Source organism: Desmodus rotundus, chromosome 12 (assembly GCF_022682495.2).
Source record: "Desmodus rotundus isolate HL8 chromosome 12, HLdesRot8A.1, whole genome shotgun sequence".
Lineage (NCBI taxonomy): Eukaryota > Metazoa > Chordata > Mammalia > Chiroptera > Phyllostomidae > Desmodus > Desmodus rotundus.
Window position 1 is genome coordinate 37705949 of NC_071398.1, and position 20513 is coordinate 37726461.

The 20513-nt window shown below is 53.4% G+C and overlaps 2 protein-coding genes and 2 pseudogenes across 4 annotated transcripts; 3 read left to right on the forward strand and 1 right to left on the reverse strand.

Moving 5' to 3' along the window:
* Positions 1-793: 793 nt before the first annotated feature.
* Positions 794-4438, forward strand: LOC112320034 (protein MEMO1-like; annotated as a pseudogene).
* A 1930-nt stretch (positions 4439-6368) lies between these two features.
* Positions 6369-9036, reverse strand: LGALS7 (galectin 7). 2 transcript variants are annotated; one of them, XM_045185635.3, is made up of 5 exons: positions 8870-9035; positions 8669-8735; positions 8161-8249; positions 7200-7398; positions 6369-6556 (listed from the first exon to the last, which is right to left on the reverse strand). In XM_045185635.3, exons 2-5 carry the CDS (start codon positions 8681-8683, stop codon positions 6443-6445), a joined length of 417 nt encoding a protein of 138 aa, XP_045041570.2. In that variant the 5' UTR covers positions 8684-8735; positions 8870-9035; the 3' UTR covers positions 6369-6442. The 2 variants fall into 2 exon arrangements, with proteins under 2 accessions (XP_045041570.2, XP_045041569.2); XM_045185634.2 differs by having other exon boundaries at positions 8669-9036.
* Positions 9037-15036: 6000 nt separating this feature from the next.
* LOC112320165 (galectin-7) lies at positions 15037-17704 on the forward strand. 2 transcript variants are annotated; one of them, XM_053916137.2, is made up of 5 exons: positions 15037-15204; positions 15339-15405; positions 15825-15913; positions 16676-16874; positions 17517-17704. In XM_053916137.2, exons 2-5 carry the CDS (start codon positions 15391-15393, stop codon positions 17628-17630), a joined length of 417 nt encoding a protein of 138 aa, XP_053772112.1. In that variant the 5' UTR covers positions 15037-15204; positions 15339-15390; the 3' UTR covers positions 17631-17704. The 2 variants fall into 2 exon arrangements, with proteins under 2 accessions (XP_053772112.1, XP_053772111.1); XM_053916136.2 differs by having other exon boundaries at positions 15037-15405.
* LOC112320032 (cyclin-dependent kinase inhibitor 3-like) lies at positions 17661-20213 on the forward strand (annotated as a pseudogene).
* The last annotated feature ends 300 nt before the right edge of the window (positions 20214-20513 follow it).

Sequence of the window (20513 nt, forward strand, 5' to 3'; positions counted from 1 at the left end):
ATAGTAGGGACTCAGGAAATGTTAGCTATTGAGATACATATATATGAATCCTAAGTTTCCCCAAAATACACAGTGTAAATTATTATAGAAAAAGACTAGAAGGAAACATACTAATATATATTAAGCATAATTATTTCAGAAGACTGAAATTGTGGGTGATTTTAAATTTCTTATTCAAAATCCTGTATACATTTTATAATCTGAAAGGAGATTATTAAAAATTCTTTTTACTTTTTGATTTTTCTTATACTTTTTTAAATTTATAGACAGAGAGGAAGGGAGAAAGAGAGGGACAGAAGCATCGATAAGTTGCCTTCCATATGCCCCCCAAATGGGGACCAAACCCACAACCCAGGCATTTGCCCTGACCAGGAATCGAACTGACAACCTTTCAGTTTGTGGGATGATGCCTAACCAACTGAGCCACATTGGCTGGGGCACACTTTTTGATTTTTTTTTTTTTTTTGAGAAAGAGAGAAAAACATCTGTTTGTTGTTTCACTTATTTAGGCATTCATTGGTTGCTTCTTGTATGTGTCCTGACCGGGGATTGAACCCACAACCTGGATTATCAGGACCATACATTGAGCACTGAGCTACCCAGTCAGGGCCTGAGTGGAGATTACTATAAAAGATAAAAAGCTATTGGCTGACATAGGTCCCAGGACATTCACTAGAGCATGGTTTGGTTGTAGGAGATGCTGTGACACCACCACCTTCCTCCTTGGGATGGAGCACTGGGCACCCAGCAAAGTGAATGAAGGCAGACACACGTACGTAGCTAAGTGACAAAAATGAGGTCAGTGGGTGCAGGGAGCTACTGTTAATGCAAGGAGAGCGGAGAAACAGCATGTGCTTATATTTACAAGAGCATAGAAGGTATTTTGAAAGATACATAAGACATGGTAACAGCACTGTCCTCCCAGAAAAGAGGATATATTTATGTTTATATATGTGGTCTTTTCCCAAATTTTAAAATTGTGGTAAAAAGCACATAACATAAAATTTACCATCTTAACCATCTTTACATGTATGGTTTAGTGGTATGAAATACGTTTCTAATATATGCCATCACCCACCTCCAGAACCCTTTCGCCTCGTGAAACAGGAACTCTGTGCCCATTCGACACTGACTCCCGGTGCCTCTGCCCCCGGCCCCTGGCGCCCACCGTCCTACGTCTGTCTCTACGATGTTCACTACTCTAGATGCAGCTGTTGTCTTTTGTGACTTGTTACCTCACTCAGCCCAAGGTCCTCAAGGTTCACCCATGTTGTAGCATGTCGGAATTTCCTCCCCTTTTAAAGCTGAATAATATTCCATTGCCTGTATAAACCACGTTTCGATGATCCATTCACCTGCCAACAGACTCTTGGGTTGCTTCCGTGTTTTAGCTCTTGTGGAGAATATTGCCGTGAACATGCTGTACAAATATTTGAGTGTCTGCTTTCAATTCTTTTGGGGATATACCAAGAAATGAATTTGCTGGGTCATATGGTAATTCTATGCTTGATTTTTTGAGGAATCACCACACTGATTTTTATAGCAGCTGTACCATTTTACATTCCCAGCAACAGTGCACGAGTGTTCCAATTCCTCCACATCCTCCCCAACACTTGTTATTTCCTGTTTTTCTTTTTTTGATAATAGCCATTCTAATGGGTATCTCATAGTTTTGATATGTATCTCCCTAAGGATTAGTGATATTGAGCATCTTTAAAAAAAAAAATCTTCACCTGAGGATCTGTTTATTGATTTTTAGAGAGAAAGAGAGAGAGAGAGAGAGACACTGATGTGAGAGACAGAAACCTCAGAAATCTCGATTGGTTGCCTCCCATTCGCTCCCTGACGGGGGATCAAACCCACAACCTAGATATGTACCCTATTCAGGAATCAAACCCAAAACCTTTTGGTGTATGGGACGACACTCCAACCAGCTGAGACACCTGGCCAGGGTAAGGATTAGTGATGTCGAGCATCTTTTAATGTGCTTATTGGCCATTTGTATATCCTTTTTTATTTTTTTGACAAATGTCTATTCAAGTCCTTTGTGCATTTGTGAATATTATTGTTATTGTTGCATTTTAAGAGTTCACTATTTATTCTGGATATTAACCCCCTATCACATATGTGATTTGAAAATATTTTCTCCAATTTTGTGGATTGCCTTTTTACTCTGTTGGTAGTGTCTTTTGATAAGCCAAAATTTTTGTTAATTTTCATGAAGTCCGATTTATCTATTTTGGTGTAATACCCAAGAAATCATTGCCAAATCCAAAGCCATGAAGATTTTGTCCTATGTTTTTGTCCAATAACTTTATAGTTTACCTTTTTATATTTAGGTCTCTAGTCTATTCTTTGATTACTTTTTGTAGATGCTGTGCTAACTGAAGGGCCAGCTTCATTCTTGTGCATGTGAATATCCAGTCTTCCTAGTACTATTTGTTAAAAAGACTGCCTCTTTCCAAGAACGATCTTGAAACCCTTGTGAAAAATCATTTGACCATCCCTACGAGCGCTGTTCAAGGCTCTCCGGCCCCGTCCCACTGGTCTCTACAGCTGGCCCTGCGCCAGGACCCGCTGCTTTCATTACTGCAGTTTTGCTGGAAAGAAGTCTGAGTCCCCCAGCCATGTCCTCCTTTTCCAAGATTTTCTCCATCCAGGTTCCCTTCGGAATCCATATGAATTTTGAGATGAGTTTTTCTGTTTCAGCGAAAACTCTCTGAGTTTTTCATTGGGATTGCATTTAATCTGTAGACTGTTTTGGGTACTATTAACAATTTAAAATACTGTCTCCCAATCCATGAACATGAGATGTCTTTCCATTTACTTATGTCTTTAATGACTTTCAGCAATATTTTGTAGTTTTCATTGTAATGCTTTTCACCTCCTTGGTTAATTCCTAAGTAGTTTATTCTCTTTGGTGGCATTGTTTCTTCAATTTCATTTTCAGATTGCTCATTGTTAATGGAGGGAAATGCAACCGATGTTGTGTGTTGACTATGTAGACTGAATTTAGAAAATTCGTCTAACAAGTTTTATTCTTTTAACAATTTTGGATGGAATCCTTAGGGGATTCTATCATACGCTATATATATTTTGAAGTGACAAACCAAAAATTTTAAGTACAGTTCAAACTTCAGGTTTTTTCCTGAGCGATTTATAAGTAAGTTGCCAACAGGCTGCCTCTGCACCTTCAACTACTTTACTCTGTGTTTTGTACAAAAAATAAAAATAAAAAAGAACAACATTCGGGCCATTAACTCCTCATTCATTCTCATGCACCACAGGTGGCACAGGCACCAAGATGTCTAACTGAGAGGTCAGCAGGGAGGCCAGTCGCACTGGGAGCTGGGACACAGCCTCCGGATTGCAGCTGAATGCACCACTAGAGGGCTGGCTTTCACAAGCACAGCCCACAGAAAGACCTGCTGAGGCCATTTGTAAACAGCAGCGTATCCGTGCAGCTTGTACCACTGGGGCCTCTGCTGCTTGTGCTACAAACAAGTGATCCATCTATTACCCAGAGAATTTGAATCCTTGGCCTTCCCACCGTAGGCCCCTCCCTCAATGTGCACTTTCCGTGAATATATATACACGTATATAGAACACCTCTGTGTGACCTTCGTATTGACCAAAAGATTTACAGGAAGCTATGGAAGACAAGAATGTCTGAACGCATGTCCCTGCAGACAGACGAAGGTGAACATGATATTGAAATGCATTTGCCTTACACAGCTAAAGCCATGGAAAGCCAGGAGGATGAGTTTATCATTATTTCTGTACTACCTGTAGCTCTGAGTGAGTCAAACGGGTAAGAATGTGAAAAACTTTTCAGTAAATATCTAGTGGATCATAGTAATCTCTTTGTGGTTTCTTCTGATTTCTGCCATTGGAGTCAAAGGCTCCATTACAATTACTATGGTGAATCCTAGGAAGAGGTTTATAGATCCACCGAACATCTAGATATAGTGGGTATGAGGATTATAGAACAATTAAACCCTGTATCTTTTTTTTTAAGATTTTATTTATTTGTTTTTAGAGAGAAGGGAAGGGAGGAAGAAAGAGAGGGAGAGAAACATCAATGTGTGGTTGCCTCTCTTCCATCCCCTACTGGGAGCCTGGCCTGTAACCCAGGCATGTGCCCTGACTGGGAATCATACCGGCGACCGTTTGGTTCACAGGCCTGCGCTCAATCCATTTAGCTACACCAGCCAGGGTTAAGCCCTGTATCTTTTAGCCATGACTTGAAGAAATACCACAATACCATATGTGGAAGGCATCCCTTTGGGGTGTTATTAAATGCTATCACAGAGCTCCAGAAGAATGGGATAAATATGAGCTTTTTAAAATTGTTCTGAATTACGCCCAGGCAAGCCGGCATAGAAAGTGGCAAGGCAGTCCAGTGAGCCATGCGACAGGAGCACTCAGGGTGCCCTGAAGCTCTGCCTCTGCAGGGATGCCACCCACATACTCATACTCCGTTCAGGGTGCCAGCCTAGCCCTTACCAAGGTACTGGTCCTGGTTTGGGGGGGATCCTGAAACCTCAAACTAACAGAAGTTTCTCTTCTTTTCTAATGGTGTAGCCTTCATAATTTCCACTTATTAAAAATGCTTTATAGTTTAGGGCCATGGAAGGAGGGCTGGAATGAAATATTTTGACAAGAAAAGATGGCAATATAATGTCCCAGTTGTGGCAGTTTTTAAGAAGTAACGTGCCACCCATTGACCGTATCCTAAACTTGTACTCTTTGCAGACTTGTGCACGTATGTTCCACTTTCAGAATAGTTTTGCAGATTGTGCACAAACCAAAAGGTGGAAGCTTTTTAATAAAAATTGCATTCATACATGATCTGTTAGAATATAATAATCTCCAGTTACAATCAATAACTACCCGTGTTGTACCTTCTCTATTTTAGTTGCTAATAAAGGATCACACAACTCAAAAAGAGAGAGAGAGAGAGAGAGAAAGGAAGAAAGAAAAGGACATTCTGCACTACACACGTGGTAAAAACAACCGTGAAAGCCAGGACAGTAACTCATGGATCGCTGTCTAGTCACTATTTGGTCCGCAGAACCCAACTCCCTTTACCAGGTGTGCCAATAACGTCTTATTTTTCACTGTATTTTTTTTTTGAAATTTGTAAGTATGGGTATGTCATCTTTACAAATTGTTTAATGTTCAAGAACTATATCACACAAATAAAATGAAAATCAATTCATTTAACAATGAGCTCAGAGTACCAGTGAAAGCCAGCCTTTCTCAGGTGTGCAACTGAGCAAGGGGAGCCCTTATTCCAACTGCTCACCCAGAAATATCGCCCCAGAAGGCAGGGACGATACAGGTGGACGTTTTGCAAAGTGCAGAAACAGTTCAGGTCCTGAAAGCGCTCCAAGGGCTCCCTGCCTTGGGGGTCCCACAGATTTTGCCTTCCTGCGCAGGCAAAACCGGGTACACAGGGCTCCTGCACACATCCTTAAGACTGCAACGTACGTAGCGGCCACCAGAGGATGACAAGTACAAGGCTCTTTCCTCAAGGTCCTTAGGACTCAAACACAAATCCTACCAAAGCGGGCTCCGGAAGTTGCCGGGACACACTTTGGGGATCACTCTCCCACAGGAGGGGTTCTGTTCACAGCCCAGCAAGGCCGATACGAGTGCCTCGCGGAAATGGAGAGGATCAAGGCCGGGGCTAGCGTAGTCCCGGTTGTCCCCTCCGCAAAAGCCATTTGGGGGTGACCCAAACACTCCCACCCACTGACACCAGATAATCACCCCCTGGCGGTCGGGGGTGAGCTGGGCGTCTGACTGTCCTCCACGCGCCCTTCCCGTCCCCTCCAGCACCACTCCCCGGAGCCCAGGGGGAAGAAATGTGGGCGCGGGACCCCCCACCCAGCTCCTTGACTAGGAGCCCAGGGCCTTCGCGTCTCCGCCCACCCCGCGGGGACCTGCCGCTCCGGTACGCGCCTGCCCGGGGGCGCACGCGGGCCCAGGCCTGCCCAGATGCACGAACAGATGGGAGCACGGCGACGCCCCGAAGCGCTCCCCACCGCCACCCGCCCGAGCGTCTCCGGGAACCCAGGGGCCTGCGGAGCACGCAGAGGAGGGGGTCGGAGGGACGGCGCGGGGCCCATCTCCGCCGGGTCGCGCAATCCGAGAGACCGGGCGTGCGGCTTTACTAAGTGCTTCAGAAGCACCAGCCGATGACCCGTCCCCGCCCCTCGCCACGCTCCCCGGGCGCCCAGACTGGACCCGCCTCGCAGGCCAACGCCCGGGTCCCGCCTCGGCCGCGGAGCCGCTGGGCCGCCTTCCTCCCGCACCTCCGCCCTCCGAACTGCTTTCCTCGCCCACGTGAAGGAGACACAGACTCAGAGGAGGCGCCCAGATGAGGGGCTAAGACTTTATTCGCCATCCGGGGCCCGGGCTCCGCTCGCGGCCGGGCTCAGAAGATCTTCACCGACTGCAGCTGCAGGTCCCCGCCCACCTCCACCACGCGCACGCGCGCCGGCGGGATGCGGTAGCGGAAGTGGTGGTACTCCGCGTCTCCGACCACCGTCTGCGGGGGGTGGGGGGGGGGGCCCGGGCGGCGCTTCAGTCCCGGCCGCCCGGGCCCCCGCCCAGCGCCGTCCCGACGCGGCCCCGCGCCCTGTGGCCCCGGCAGCCCCGTAACTCGCGGGCCCCCGGCCCCCAGTGGGCACGCGCGCGGATGTGCCTTCTAACCCCTTGTCCCGAGCGTGCAATCATTTGGCTGCTGGCACCCGAGAGCCTTCTAAGTGTGGGCGGCGGCTCGGGGGTGATCAGCACGAACCCGGCGCCCACTGCCTCGGGACGGTGAGCGGCTGGGTGGTGCGGGGGTCCGCAGCGACCACTCCTTCTGGGCCCCGCCCCCCGGGCACACCCGCGAGCTCGGGCGCGAACGCACTGGGAGTGGCGTCTGCGGCGGAAGTCGGGGCGGCGCCTCGCCTCTGGGACACCCACCCTCGGGACACTTCACCCTTACTGGCTTTGTCCTTGCCCCTGCACTTATCTGCCTTCGGACGCTACTGAGGTGGCTCCCTGAGAGGGACGGGGATGAGGACACCCCGCCCAGCCTTGGCCACGCCTTTGCTCCACACCTCCACCCAGGGCCTTGCGGGCCTTCCCCAGCCACGGCAGGGACCTGGGTCTTGGCGCCCAGCCCTGCGGCGGCACAATCTCACCTTGAAGCCTTCTTCAGTGGCGATGAGGAGCACTTCGAAGGGCTGCCCACGCTGAAAGGGAAGGCCGCGGCCGCGCTCCTCCTTGCCCCAGGCGCCCTGCTCCTTGGTGTTGAAGACCACCACGGACTCGTCCAACCGGGGGTTGAAGTGCAGGGCAGCCTCAGCACCCTCCTGGTCGCACAGCAGGTTCACGTGAAACCTGGTGAATGGGCGATGGGGGTGGGGGTGGCAAGGAATAAACGTCAGGAGCCAGGAACCACCCAGACCATCAAGGGCCGACGCATTAAGACTTAAGCGGGAGCACACCCAGATTTGCAGGGACCTGAGTGTGTCACACAGCACAGGGGTTGGGGACTGGTGGACAAGGTACTCAGATTCCAGGCGGGACACACACACACTGGACACACCTCCAGCAAGCAAGGATCACCATACTAGGGCCCGGGTCTCCCTGGTTTCCGGAGCCTGCCAGTTGCCAAGGAGTCGTGGTGCTGGTGACCAGGGTGCTCCAGAATCCCAGGGAACCCCCAATTCTCAAATGGCTGAGAACAATCCCAGGGGCCCCCATGTTTAGCGGCACCGAAATTCCCAGGAAGCCTGAAGTTTCCGGACATAGGAAGTCATACTATTTATTGCACAGGCCACCCGGACGCCCAGGGCACCTCCGGGTCACAAGAACGTTCCAGAGTCCCTGGAGACTCAGTTGGAAAGTCGGAAAGCTATCGCTAGGAACCCCGAAATGGCTTGGAACCCCCATTTCTTAGAGACCTGAGCTCCACGATCAGGGGACACATGTGTAAAAGCATCAGATTCCAGAAGGTTGGCAATGGCCTGGGGATTCCAAGCCCTGGCGGGCAGAGGTGGCCCTGGGGCCCTCATCTCTGGGCTGAAAGGAGTCTGGGTGAGCTGGGCCCAGACCTCCCACCCCTTCCCTCTGGAACGTGGGGTCACACTGGAGTCTCACCTGCCAGCATTGTCAGGGACAGCACCACGAATTCTCATCACGGTGCCCACTCTGACACCCTCTGGCAGCGAGGTCTTGTGGGGCACATTCTGAAAGAGACCGGATCAGCAGGGGGCGACAAGTGAACCAGGGAGACCGAGGAGAGGGACAGATGTTTCACCCCAGGGAGAAAGCGACCGGGACCCAGACCAGCACAGTCAGGGAGAAAAAAGGCACAGAGAGAAAGCAGCAAGGAGAGTGAGACACAGGGAAAGAGCTGTCTGGTGAAGCACAAAGAATTAAGAGAAAAATATTCAGAGGGAGAAACCAAGAGGAGGCACCAGGAGGACATGGGAACAATGAGATGGGTGGGTCCATCCAGAAGGCAGAGCCCCCACACTGCACAGCACACCCGACCACCCACTTTCTCCTTTGAAACAGGAGACCTCGGCCAGGCCCCGGCCCATCCCCTAGTCTGCTGCGGCCTTAGGTCCAGGACCCTCCAACCCTCAGGCCCTAGAATACTCACAGAGCTCCCGGCCATGGCTGGGGTGGTGGGGCAGGCAACGGTGGTGGTGAGTATGTCTGCCGCGAACCTTAAGTAAAAGCAGGGCGTGCCAGGGCCTGATGACTCACCCTCTGTCTTTCCACATCCACCACCCACACCCTGGCACAGACCCCGGCCCTGGGGCTCGGGTGGCCCAGCACCCTCTCACCCTCCTCCACTCACTGAAGGTTCCCAGGTGAACTGCCTCGCTCCTTTTAGCTAATAATGGCAGAAACAGTTAATAACAACGATAACAACAACAACAACAACAACAACAACGACAGAAGCAAAGGAGACCCGCTGAGCCACCACCCACCCAGCCGTATCTTCCCACTGCCTGGGCGCAGAGAAAGACCCATTTTGTCATGGAAAACTTGAGCCCCGAGAGGCCAAGTCGGGGGTTGGAACTCTGACTCCTCCCTCCCATGTCTCCCCCGAAATTCCAGTGTATGCTCCTGGAATGTAACAGAAGCTCTAAGGGGCGGGATTTTTGCCTGACTTTCATGCCGTGCCCTGGTGCCACAGCAGGGCCTGGCACACAGTCAGTGCTCAGCAAATATGGGCGGAAAAAGGAAGAGAAATAACAACAGCTGCCGTGTGCTAGGACTCCGGGTCTGGCCAGCACTTGCAAGAGACCGATGATGCTCACTCAGGGTGTTGAGGGACGGGCATGGACCCCCCTCACCCCACAACCCCGTTTTACAGTCAAGGAAACTGAGGCTCAGAAAGGGGGAGCAATCTGCCCAAAGCACACAGCTGTGCAGTACTACGGTGGCTGCGTCTCTGGCTTCCTTCACCTCTGGAAGTTTCTGTCCTGTTGATTCTGTGTTTGTGAACGGCCTGGTCCCTGGGCGTCCCTCTGTCTCTCGCTGTCTCTGACTCGGCCTTCGGTGCGCTCCTGCCCTGCTTCTCTCGCTTGTTCCTCATCCCAGAATGACTACCGCTCTCCCACCTAGTTTCAGGACGAGGGGTGGAGGGTGGGGTGGGGTGGGTGTCCTAGGACCTACGCACCCCCAGACCAAGGAAGAGAACGCAGTGGGACCCTCCACCCAGACCCATTTCCAGCCCCCGTTGCCCAAGATTCTAGAGAAATCCAGGATGGGAAGAGTGGAGTGGGGAGGGGGAAGAATGCTGAAAGATGGTTCTGGAAGTCGAGGGGGAGGGAGGGTGGGGGAACTGGGCAGAAACCCCTCCTATAGCCTAGCAGGCCTGGTCTCCGTTTTCACCCCTTCTCTGTCACCCCATCCTGCCTCACCTCGCAGAGGGAAGTGGCCTGGGGCAGAGAAGGCTGGGGAATGGAAAGTTTGGGTGGAGACCAGCAGACTCAGCACCTCACGCACCACCCTCCAACACTCCCCCCAGGCCTCCCAGATCCCCCACCCCCAGGTGCTGGTGCAGGCAGGGCAACCAGGGCCTTGGAGAGGGAGGATGGACAGCTGCATTCAGGTGAGGGCTGCGAGCTTCCCCAGCCTCCCCATTTTGCAGAGAAGGAACCTCAGGCTTAGAGAGGGGCCGCCTCTCAGCCAAGGCCTTCCAGCCAGGAGGGGCCAGGCCTGGGCTGGAGTCCCAGGCTGTGGGCCAAGGGCATGTCATGGGACTTTAAACAGATAGGACGGCGGGCTTTGAGGTTATAGCCCCAACAGCTGCGTGGAGACGTGCCCAGAACGAGGGGCTCCAGGGCTCCCACCACTGAGGGTGGCCGTTCCTTGTCCCATCTGTACTTCTACTGTATCTGTTCCCGCGACACATCTTCTCCCCAATTGCCTCATGGTGGCTGAGTGTTTCTTCACAGGCTGCCAACCTGCAAGTCCAAACTTGACTTTGGTGTGGGGCCAAATGTTTGCTTTCGATCTGCTATCAGTGTGATTTCTGGTCCACGTCTGATAAGCGAGATGTGCGCACCCGTGACGGTTCTCATTCATTAGTGCAGATAATCTTCCTGTCGGGGCCGGAAGTGTGTTTTCACTTCCAAGTGAGCAGTGAACAAGTACTTCTTTCCCAAGACCCTTGACCCTCAGGCTCCACATCACGCTGGTGCCTCGGGCGGACCGAGCACACCGCTCCCACGAGCTTGGTAGGACACGCAGCAGACCTGTGCGGCCAACCACGCCGACCCAGCTTCTTCCAGTCTCAGACACAACAGCCCCTCCACCCGCCCCAGGACACCATGTCCCTCCTCAGCGCTCCACAGGCTCACGTTCACTCGCCGTGAAAATAAGGACGGGGGGCGGGCAGCAGACTGAGTGTGCTGGCTCTGGCCCTCCTTCAGGGAAGGATTCTGCTGGCAGTGGCCGTCTGTGCGCACGGCCAGCGCAGGGGTCCCGGCCCCACGCTCCCTCGGTGTCGACTTCTTGGTGATTTGGGGCTGTTTTCTGTGCACAGTGGAGATAATCCAGGGGCTGCTTTGGTGTTTGTAAATGAACTCTCAAAAAAACTGATAAGTTCAAAAATCTGACTTTTTTCTTAGGCTAGGAAGCCCGTTGGAAACCTTAATTTCTATTTAAAAACATAGTCAGTTGTCCAATGCAGTCCCTGCCAAGGTCATCCTTTTCTGCCGTGTTTCGTTGCTTAATAAACTTGTTTCATTAAACTCTCCTCAGCATTTTAGGCTGCATGGGTGTTGAAGTATTTCCACTGTCCGGTGAAGTCTCCAAATCATAAGGAATTCCTGTAATTCCCATGCTTGAGTGGTCGATATGCCATTGCGCCTCTCCTTCCTTCCTTCCTTCCACCCTTCCTTCATTTCCTTCCCCTGTTGGACTCTTGGGTCCTACAGCCCTTAGGTGGGTGAGCAAGGGCTGCCTCCTGGGGGTGGGGAGGCCACGGGGACCTGAGTGTGCTGACAGGCACCTCTTCCTCAGGGGCTACATCCAGCTGGGGCCTCAGAGGAGCAGTTGAGGAGGGGGCTCAGCAGAGGGCTGACCCTCAGGGTGTGGGGTTGGGTGGTAGGGAGGGTGGCAGGAGAGGGGGCACCCAGCCCCCAGCAGGGAAGAGGTGTCGGTGCAGGGGTGGGGCCCACTGAGAGGTGCCACGCCAGCAGGGACAGGAGGGGTCCCCTGGGGAGGACACCTCTGTGGGAGTCACCCCTGTGAGAGCGGCAGAGCAGGGCGGCTCTCTCACCCTCATCAGAGGGGGTCGCAGGTGTGGGCAATGGGACAAAGCCCATGAACGTGTGACCTTGGATTGGAATTAAAGGAGTCCTTTTGAGCTAATAATTCCATCACCGGGCATTTATTTGGAGGTGGGGGCAACGTTACTTTTTTAATAAAGTTTTTATTGTGTTAAAATATGGGACATAATATTTACCTTGTAACCATTTTGGAACATACTCAAGTTCATTCTATGCGATTAAGTCCTTGCCCGTTGTTCCACACCCGCATACCCTCCATCGCCAGAGAAATGGTTAAAACCACACGCCTCTCTATCTAGTTGAAAAATAAGGGCAATTATAGAAAAGCAACTAAAGTGATATGCGGGGAGGCTGAAGGAAGATAAGAATTATTTTCACAAGGCCTGTTTGTGTACAATCCTCTAAGTCTCAACGTGATGAAAGAATGTTGCCTTCCTTCTGCTACTCTGCTTCTGGAAGGGCGTTTTCATAGGGGAGTTTTCAACTCCTTTTTTCAGGAAGAAAAGGCGAGATAGAAATGCTCTTCTGGAACCTGCTGTTCTGCAAGTTCCTTTAGCTCAAATAATCCTCATGTCAAAGGGCCTATTTTGAGCTGGTGCATTTTGCCACCTGCAACATCCACACACCTATTTCCAGCTGTGTTCACTTCTCTTTTCTATGTGTCTCTGCACATTGTCACAGAAAGGCACTTGCTGTAGGCTTCCACCCATCCAAGCTCCCTGGAGTAGTCACAATCAGGGGACAGAAAGTAGAGTGGTGGTGGCCAGGGGTGGGGACGCAGGGACGGGGACTGGTCTGCCTCGAGGAAGGTGTAAAGGTCTGCAGAGGGACGGAGTGCGGGTGTGGAGCAATGGGCAAGGACTCGATCGCACAGAATTCCACCACTCAGCATGGGAATTACAGGAATTCCTTATGATTTGGAGACTTCACCGGACAGTGGAAATACTTCAACACCCATGCAGCCTAAAATGCTGAGGAGAGTTTAATGAAACAAGTTTATTAAGCAACGAAACACGGCAGAAAAGGATGACCTTGGCAGGGACTGCATTGGACAACTGACTATGTTTTTAAATAGAAATTAAGGTTTCCAACGGGCTTCCTAGCCTAAGAAAAAAGTCAGATTTTTGAACTTATCAGTTTTTTTGAGAGTTCATTTACAAACACCAAAGCAGCCCCTGGATTATCTCCACTGTGCACAGAAAACAGCCCCAAATCACCAAGAAGTCGACACCGAGGGAGCGTGGGGCCGGGACCCCTGCGCTGGCCGTGCGCACAGACGGCCACTGCCAGCAGAATCCTTCCCTGAAGGAGGGCCAGAGCCAGCACACTCAGTCTGCTGCCCGCCCCCCGTCCTTATTTTCACGGCGAGTGAACGTGAGCCTGTGGAGCGCTGAGGAGGGACATGGTGTCCTGGGGCGGGTGGAGGGGCTGTTGTGTCTGAGACTGGAAGAAGCTGGGTCGGCGTGGTTGGCCGCACAGGTCTGCTGCGTGTCCTACCAAGCTCGTGGGAGCGGTGTGCTCGGTCCGCCCGAGGCACCAGCGTGATGTGGAGCCTGAGGGTCAAGGGTCTTGGGAAAGAAGTACTTGTTCACTGCTCACTTGGAAGTGAAAACACACTTCCGGCCCCGACAGGAAGATTATCTGCACTAATGAATGAGAACCGTCACGGGTGCGCACATCTCGCTTATCAGACGTGGACCAGAAATCACACTGATAGCAGATCGAAAGCAAACATTTGGCCCCACACCAAAGTCAAGTTTGGACTTGCAGGTTGGCAGCCTGTGAAGAAACACTCAGCCACCATGAGGCAATTGGGGAGAAGATGTGTCGCGGGAACAGATACAGTAGAAGTACAGATGGGACAAGGAACGGCCACCCTCAGTGGTGGGAGCCCTGGAGCCCCTCGTTCTGGGCACGTCTCCACGCAGCTGTTGGGGCTATAACCTCAAAGCCCGCCGTCCTATCTGTTTAAAGTCCCATGACATGCCCTTGGCCCACAGCCTGGGACTCCAGCCCAGGCCTGGCCCCTCCTGGCTGGAAGGCCTTGGCTGAGAGGCGGCCCCTCTCTAAGCCTGAGGTTCCTTCTCTGCAAAATGGGGAGGCTGGGGAAGCTCGCAGCCCTCACCTGAATGCAGCTGTCCATCCTCCCTCTCCAAGGCCCTGGTTGCCCTGCCTGCACCAGCACCTGGGGGTGGGGGATCTGGGAGGCCTGGGGGGAGTGTTGGAGGGTGGTGCGTGAGGTGCTGAGTCTGCTGGTCTCCACCCAAACTTTCCATTCCCCAGCCTTCTCTGCCCCAGGCCACTTCCCTCTGCGAGGTGAGGCAGGATGGGGTGACAGAGAAGGGGTGAAAACGGAGACCAGGCCTGCTAGGCTATAGGAGGGGTTTCTGCCCAGTTCCCCCACCCTCCCTCCCCCTCGACTTCCAGAACCATCTTTCAGCATTCTTCCCCCTCCCCACTCCACTCTTCCCATCCTGGATTTCTCTAGAATCTTGGGCAACGGGGGCTGGAAATGGGTCTGGGTGGAGGGTCCCACTGCGTTCTCTTCCTTGGTCTGGGGGTGCGTAGGTCCTAGGACACCCACCCCACCCCACCCTCCACCCCTCGTCCTGAAACTAGGTGGGAGAGCGGTAGTCATTCTGGGATGAGGAACAAGCGAGAGAAGCAGGGCAGGAGCGCACCGAAGGCCGAGTCAGAGACAGCGAGAGACAGAGGGACGCCCAGGGACCAGGCCGTTCACAAACACAGAATCAACAGGACAGAAACTTCCAGAGGTGAAGGAAGCCAGAGACGCAGCCACCGTAGTACTGCACAGCTGTGTGCTTTGGGCAGATTGCTCCCCCTTTCTGAGCCTCAGTTTCCTTGACTGTAAAACGGGGTTGTGGGGTGAGGGGGGTCCATGCCCGTCCCTCAACACCCTGAGTGAGCATCATCGGTCTCTTGCAAGTGCTGGCCAGACCCGGAGTCCTAGCACACGGCAGCTGTTGTTATTTCTCTTCCTTTTTCCGCCCATATTTGCTGAGCACTGACTGTGTGCCAGGCCCTGCTGTGGCACCAGGGCACGGCATGAAAGTCAGGCAAAAATCCCGCCCCTTAGAGCTTCTGTTACATTCCAGGAGCATACACTGGAATTTCGGGGGAGACATGGGAGGGAGGAGTCAGAGTTCCAACCCCCGACTTGGCCTCTCGGGGCTCAAGTTTTCCATGACAAAATGGGTCTTTCTCTGCGCCCAGGCAGTGGGAAGATACGGCTGGGTGGGTGGTGGCTCAGCGGGTCTCCTTTGCTTCTGTCGTTGTTGTTGTTGTTGTTGTTGTTGTTATCGTTGTTATTAACTGTTTCTGCCATTATTAGCTAAAAGGAGCGAGGCAGTTCACCTGGGAACCTTCAGTGAGTGGAGGAGGGTGAGAGGGTGCTGGGCCACCCGAGCCCCAGGGCCGGGGTCTGTGCCAGGGTGTGGGTGGTGGATGTGGAAAGACAGAGGGTGAGTCATCAGGCCCTGGCACGCCCTGCTTTTACTTAAGGTTCGCGGCAGACATACTCACCACCACCGTTGCCTGCCCCACCACCCCAGCCATGGCCGGGAGCTCTGTGAGTATTCTAGGGCCTGAGGGTTGGAGGGTCCTGGACCTAAGGCCGCAGCAGACTAGGGGATGGGCCGGGGCCTGGCCGAGGTCTCCTGTTTCAAAGGAGAAAGTGGGTGGTCGGGTGTGCTGTGCAGTGTGGGGGCTCTGCCTTCTGGATGGACCCACCCATCTCATTGTTCCCATGTCCTCCTGGTGCCTCCTCTTGGTTTCTCCCTCTGAATATTTTTCTCTTAATTCTTTGTGCTTCACCAGACAGCTCTTTCCCTGTGTCTCACTCTCCTTGCTGCTTTCTCTCTGTGCCTTTTTTCTCCCTGACTGTGCTGGTCTGGGTCCCGGTCGCTTTCTCCCTGGGGTGAAACATCTGTCCCTCTCCTCGGTCTCCCTGGTTCACTTGTCGCCCCCTGCTGATCCGGTCTCTTTCAGAATGTGCCCCACAAGACCTCGCTGCCAGAGGGTGTCAGAGTGGGCACCGTGATGAGAATTCGTGGTGCTGTCCCTGACAATGCTGGCAGGTGAGACTCCAGTGTGACCCCACGTTCCAGAGGGAAGGGGTGGGAGGTCTGGGCCCAGCTCACCCAGACTCCTTTCAGCCCAGAGATGAGGGCCCCAGGGCCACCTCTGCCCGCCAGGGCTTGGAATCCCCAGGCCATTGCCAACCTTCTGGAATCTGATGCTTTTACACATGTGTCCCCTGATCGTGGAGCTCAGGTCTCTAAGAAATGGGGGTTCCAAGCCATTTCGGGGTTCCTAGCGATAGCTTTCCGACTTTCCAACTGAGTCTCCAGGGACTCTGGAACGTTCTTGTGACCCGGAGGTGCCCTGGGCGTCCGGGTGGCCTGTGCAATAAATAGTATGACTTCCTATGTCCGGAAACTTCAGGCTTCCTGGGAATTTCGGTGCCGCTAAACATGGGGGCCCCTGGGATTGTTCTCAGCCATTTGAGAATTGGGGGTTCCCTGGGATTCTGGAGCACCCTGGTCACCAGCACCACGACTCCTTGGCAACTGGCAGGCTCCGGAAACCAGGGAGACCCGGGCCCTAGTATGGTGATCCTTGCTTGCTGGAGGTGTGTCCAGTGTGTGTGTGTCCCGCCTGGAATCTGAGTACCTTGTCCACCAGTCCCCAACCCCTGTGCTGTGTGACACACTCAGGTCCCTGCAAATCTGGGTGTGCTCCCGCTTAAGTCTTAATGCGTCGGCCCTTGATGGTCTGGGTGGTTCCTGGCTCCTGACGTTTATTCCTTGCCACCCCCACCCCCATCGCCCATTCACCAGGTTTCACGTGAACCTGCTGTGCGACCAGGAGGGTGCTGAGGCTGCCCTGCACTTCAACCCCCGGTTGGACGAGTCCGTGGTGGTCTTCAACACCAAGGAGCAGGGCGCCTGGGGCAAGGAGGAGCGCGGCCGCGGCCTTCCCTTTCAGCGTGGGCAGCCCTTCGAAGTGCTCCTCATCGCCACTGAAGAAGGCTTCAAGGTGAGATTGTGCCGCCGCAGGGCTGGGCGCCAAGACCCAGGTCCCTGCCGTGGCTGGGGAAGGCCCGCAAGGCCCTGGGTGGAGGTGTGGAGCAAAGGCGTGGCCAAGGCTGGGCGGGGTGTCCTCATCCCCGTCCCTCTCAGGGAGCCACCTCAGTAGCGTCCGAAGGCAGATAAGTGCAGGGGCAAGGACAAAGCCAGTAAGGGTGAAGTGTCCCGAGGGTGGGTGTCCCAGAGGCGAGGCGCCGCCCCGACTTCCGCCGCAGACGCCACTCCCAGTGCGTTCGCGCCCGAGCTCGCGGGTGTGCCCGGGGGGCGGGGCCCAGAAGGAGTGGTCGCTGCGGACCCCCGCACCACCCAGCCGCTCACCGTCCCGAGGCAGTGGGCGCCGGGTTCGTGCTGATCACCCCCGAGCCGCCGCCCACACTTAGAAGGCTCTCGGGTGCCAGCAGCCAAATGATTGCACGCTCGGGACAAGGGGTTAGAAGGCACATCCGCGCGCGTGCCCACTGGGGGCCGGGGGCCCGCGAGTTACGGGGCTGCCGGGGCCACAGGGCGCGGGGCCGCGTCGGGACGGCGCTGGGCGGGGGCCCGGGCGGCCGGGACTGAAGCGCCGCCCGGGCCCCCCCCCCACCCCCCGCAGACGGTGGTCGGAGACGCGGAGTACCACCACTTCCGCTACCGCATCCCGCCGGCGCGCGTGCGCGTGGTGGAGGTGGGCGGGGACCTGCAGCTGCAGTCGGTGAAGATCTTCTGAGCCCGGCCGCGAGCGGAGCCCGGGCCCCGGATGGCGAATAAAGTCTTAGCCCCTCATCTGGGCGCCTCCTCTGAGTCTGTGTCTCCTTCACGTGGGCGAGGAAAGCAGTTCGGAGGGCGGAGGTGCGGGAGGAAGGCGGCCCAGCGGCTCCGCGGCCGAGGCGGGACCCGGGCGTTGGCCTGCGAGGCGGGTCCAGTCTGGGCGCCCGGGGAGCGTGGCGAGGGGCGGGGACGGGTCATCGGCTGGTGCTTCTGAAGCACTTAGTAAAGCCGCACGCCCGGTCTCTCGGATTGCGCGACCCGGCGGAGATGGGCCCCGCGCCGTCCCTCCGACCCCCTCCTCTGCGTGCTCCGCAGGCCCCTGGGTTCCCGGAGACGCTCGGGCGGGTGGCGGTGGGGAGCGCTTCGGGGCGTCGCCGTGCTCCCATCTGTTCGTGCATCTGGGCAGGCCTGGGCCCGCGTGCGCCCCCGGGCAGGCGCGTACCGGAGCGGCAGGTCCCCGCGGGGTGGGCGGAGACGCGAAGGCCCTGGGCTCCTAGTCAAGGAGCTGGGTGGGGGGTCCCGCGCCCACATTTCTTCCCCCTGGGCTCCGGGGAGTGGTGCTGGAGGGGACGGGAAGGGCGCGTGGAGGACAGTCAGACGCCCAGCTCACCCCCGACCGCCAGGGGGTGATTATCTGGTGTCAGTGGGTGGGAGTGTTTGGGTCACCCCCAAATGGCCTTTGCAGTGGGGGCACCCTGGGAGGGACCCTAGCCTCGCCCCCTCCCCGTAGCCCACCTGGGTGGGTGTCGACCTGTGAAATCGACCCTCCACCCCGGGTGGCAGCGTGCCTGTCCGGCACAGTGTTTGGGGTTCGAGTTTTCGGAATGTCGGTTCTTTCATGGGGTTGCAGGCCAGAAACCTGTGGGCCTCGCAACCGACCCCTCTTGTTACCGGGAGACCGCGCGGATGGTTCCTGACCACCTGTGACAGATTGTGGATGGTAGGGAAGACCAGGCTCTCCTTGAGGCTTGGCACTTTTCAGGACCTGTTTTTCTGCCTCGTGGGACACTTAGGCTGAAACCACCCCACCCCGTGTGCGCCCTGTGAGAAATCATTTCTGGGTGGCCTGAGAAATGAGGTTGTTAACCAAACAACAACAAAAACACTGGAAATCAGAGGCAATAGCGTTTGAGATCACAGAATTGCAATTAGGAGCATAGATCTACTTAGAAACCCAAACTCAAATGTCGCGATTTTAGAGTGAAGGCAAAGGGGCTTTTATGAGAAAAGGAAGGGAAATAATTACATGAATAGAAGAAAGGAATTTCCACTGGTTCTAGCGAGCTAAGGTACTCTTTAGCTGTACATATATAGCTGGTTATGAAGAACGTCCATGATTACCGGTCCTCGTGGTCAGGATGTCTGCTTTCCTGTTAGCCTGGCACCAGGTTGTTTGTCAGACAATGTTGGTTTGGTCCAGTCCGAAAGTTCATTCCATAGCTTTAGGGAGTAAGAGCAGCAAGGCACTTCCTCTGTAAGGGCTGCTAGGGCTCGAGTTTAAAAGGGTTCCACTTGGGGCGACCATCGATGAGGGCTCCGAATTCCGAATTCCTTGCAAACAAGTGAATTTGGCTCATCAAAATTGAAACATATACAGAGTGGGGCTGAAGTAGCTTATTGAAGATGAACAGACTCCAGTTCTGATATCATCTGACACAAATGAATTGTTCTGTTCCTTGGTTTATGTGCTCTTCCAGGTTGTAAATTTAAAGATATTAGAAGGAGGGAAGCCCTGGCTGGTGTAGCTCAGTGGATTTGAGCATGGGCTGCGAACCAGTGTTGCCAGTTCGATTCCCAGTCAGGGCACATGCCTGGATTGCAGGTCAGGTCCCCAGTAGGGGGCATGTGAGAGGCAACGACACATTGATGCTTCTCTCCCTCTCTTTCTCCTTCCCTTCCCTTCTCTCTAAAAATAAATAAATAAAATCTTTTAAAAAATACAAATACCTTTTTTAAAAAGAAGGAGGGCAGGAGGTATAAAAGGCATAAATAGTAATGGAAAAAATACAGTAAAAATTTTAAATATAATAGAAAATAAAGATATTAGAATAAATATCCAAAAAGATCCAGAAGAACTAAAGAGCTTTGGTATTCAAGACATTTGTTTTCTGCATCAGAAAGGCAACTGTTAAAATACAGAGTCCCAAACCTTTTGGATCTCTCCCAGCAGTATGGAGTTACCACTGGTCTTCATCCAGTCTGAGATGGAGGGACCCCTGCCAGAGCCAGCTGCTGTGAAATAATGGAGGAGCTTGCAATCTGCCTTAAAAATAACCAGAAAACCTTAATACGCTGTTAAGGAGGAGTTGGCAGATCTTGTCTTGTAGCTACTTGTCTACTATTGTATCTGTCTGACACAGTATCACCACCGCAAGCCATAGCCAGCCCATGAGGATCTGGAGCAACACAGATTATAAAGCGATATAATCATCTTCATGAGCTCCCAGACCAGCCAGCTGCACATCTATCATCAAGGGAGTCACTGTTGAGATCGGTATCTCGACAAAAAAAACAATTCATATATATATATACCCATGTCTGAAATTTAAGAGTTCTCTAACATAATTTGTACTGAAGTGAAAATACTAGTGTTATCAACCTGACTGTAAATGCATATTTGAAGATATTCCTAAAGTTTTCATTGGCAAAAAAGAAATGGCTCCACTTATGTCAGATTTTCACAAGGGGTCACCTGTTTGATGGGAAACCTGAACAAGTCTGAATTCCCCTGGTCCCCAGGGCTTGTTCTTGAATGACTTAGCTTTTACTTTTATTTGCATTTGTCAAATATTATAAGCATATATTTGAATTTTTTGTAAAGATAACATGTAGATATGGTACA

Excerpts from the sequence above, each read along its gene's own strand:
- LGALS7 (XM_045185634.2), bottom strand. Across the intron at positions 7,399-8,160 it reads GTCCCTGACAATGCTGGCAG|GTTTCACGTGAACCTGCTGT; the intron begins GTGAGACTCCAG and ends CCCATTCACCAG. Across the intron at positions 6,557-7,199 it reads CCACTGAAGAAGGCTTCAAG|ACGGTGGTCGGAGACGCGGA; the intron begins GTGAGATTGTGC and ends CACCCCCCGCAG.
- LOC112320165 (XM_053916136.2), top strand. Across the intron at positions 15,914-16,675 it reads GTCCCTGACAATGCTGGCAG|GTTTCACGTGAACCTGCTGT; the intron begins GTGAGACTCCAG and ends CCCATTCACCAG. Across the intron at positions 16,875-17,516 it reads CCACTGAAGAAGGCTTCAAG|ACGGTGGTCGGAGACGCGGA; the intron begins GTGAGATTGTGC and ends CACCCCCCGCAG.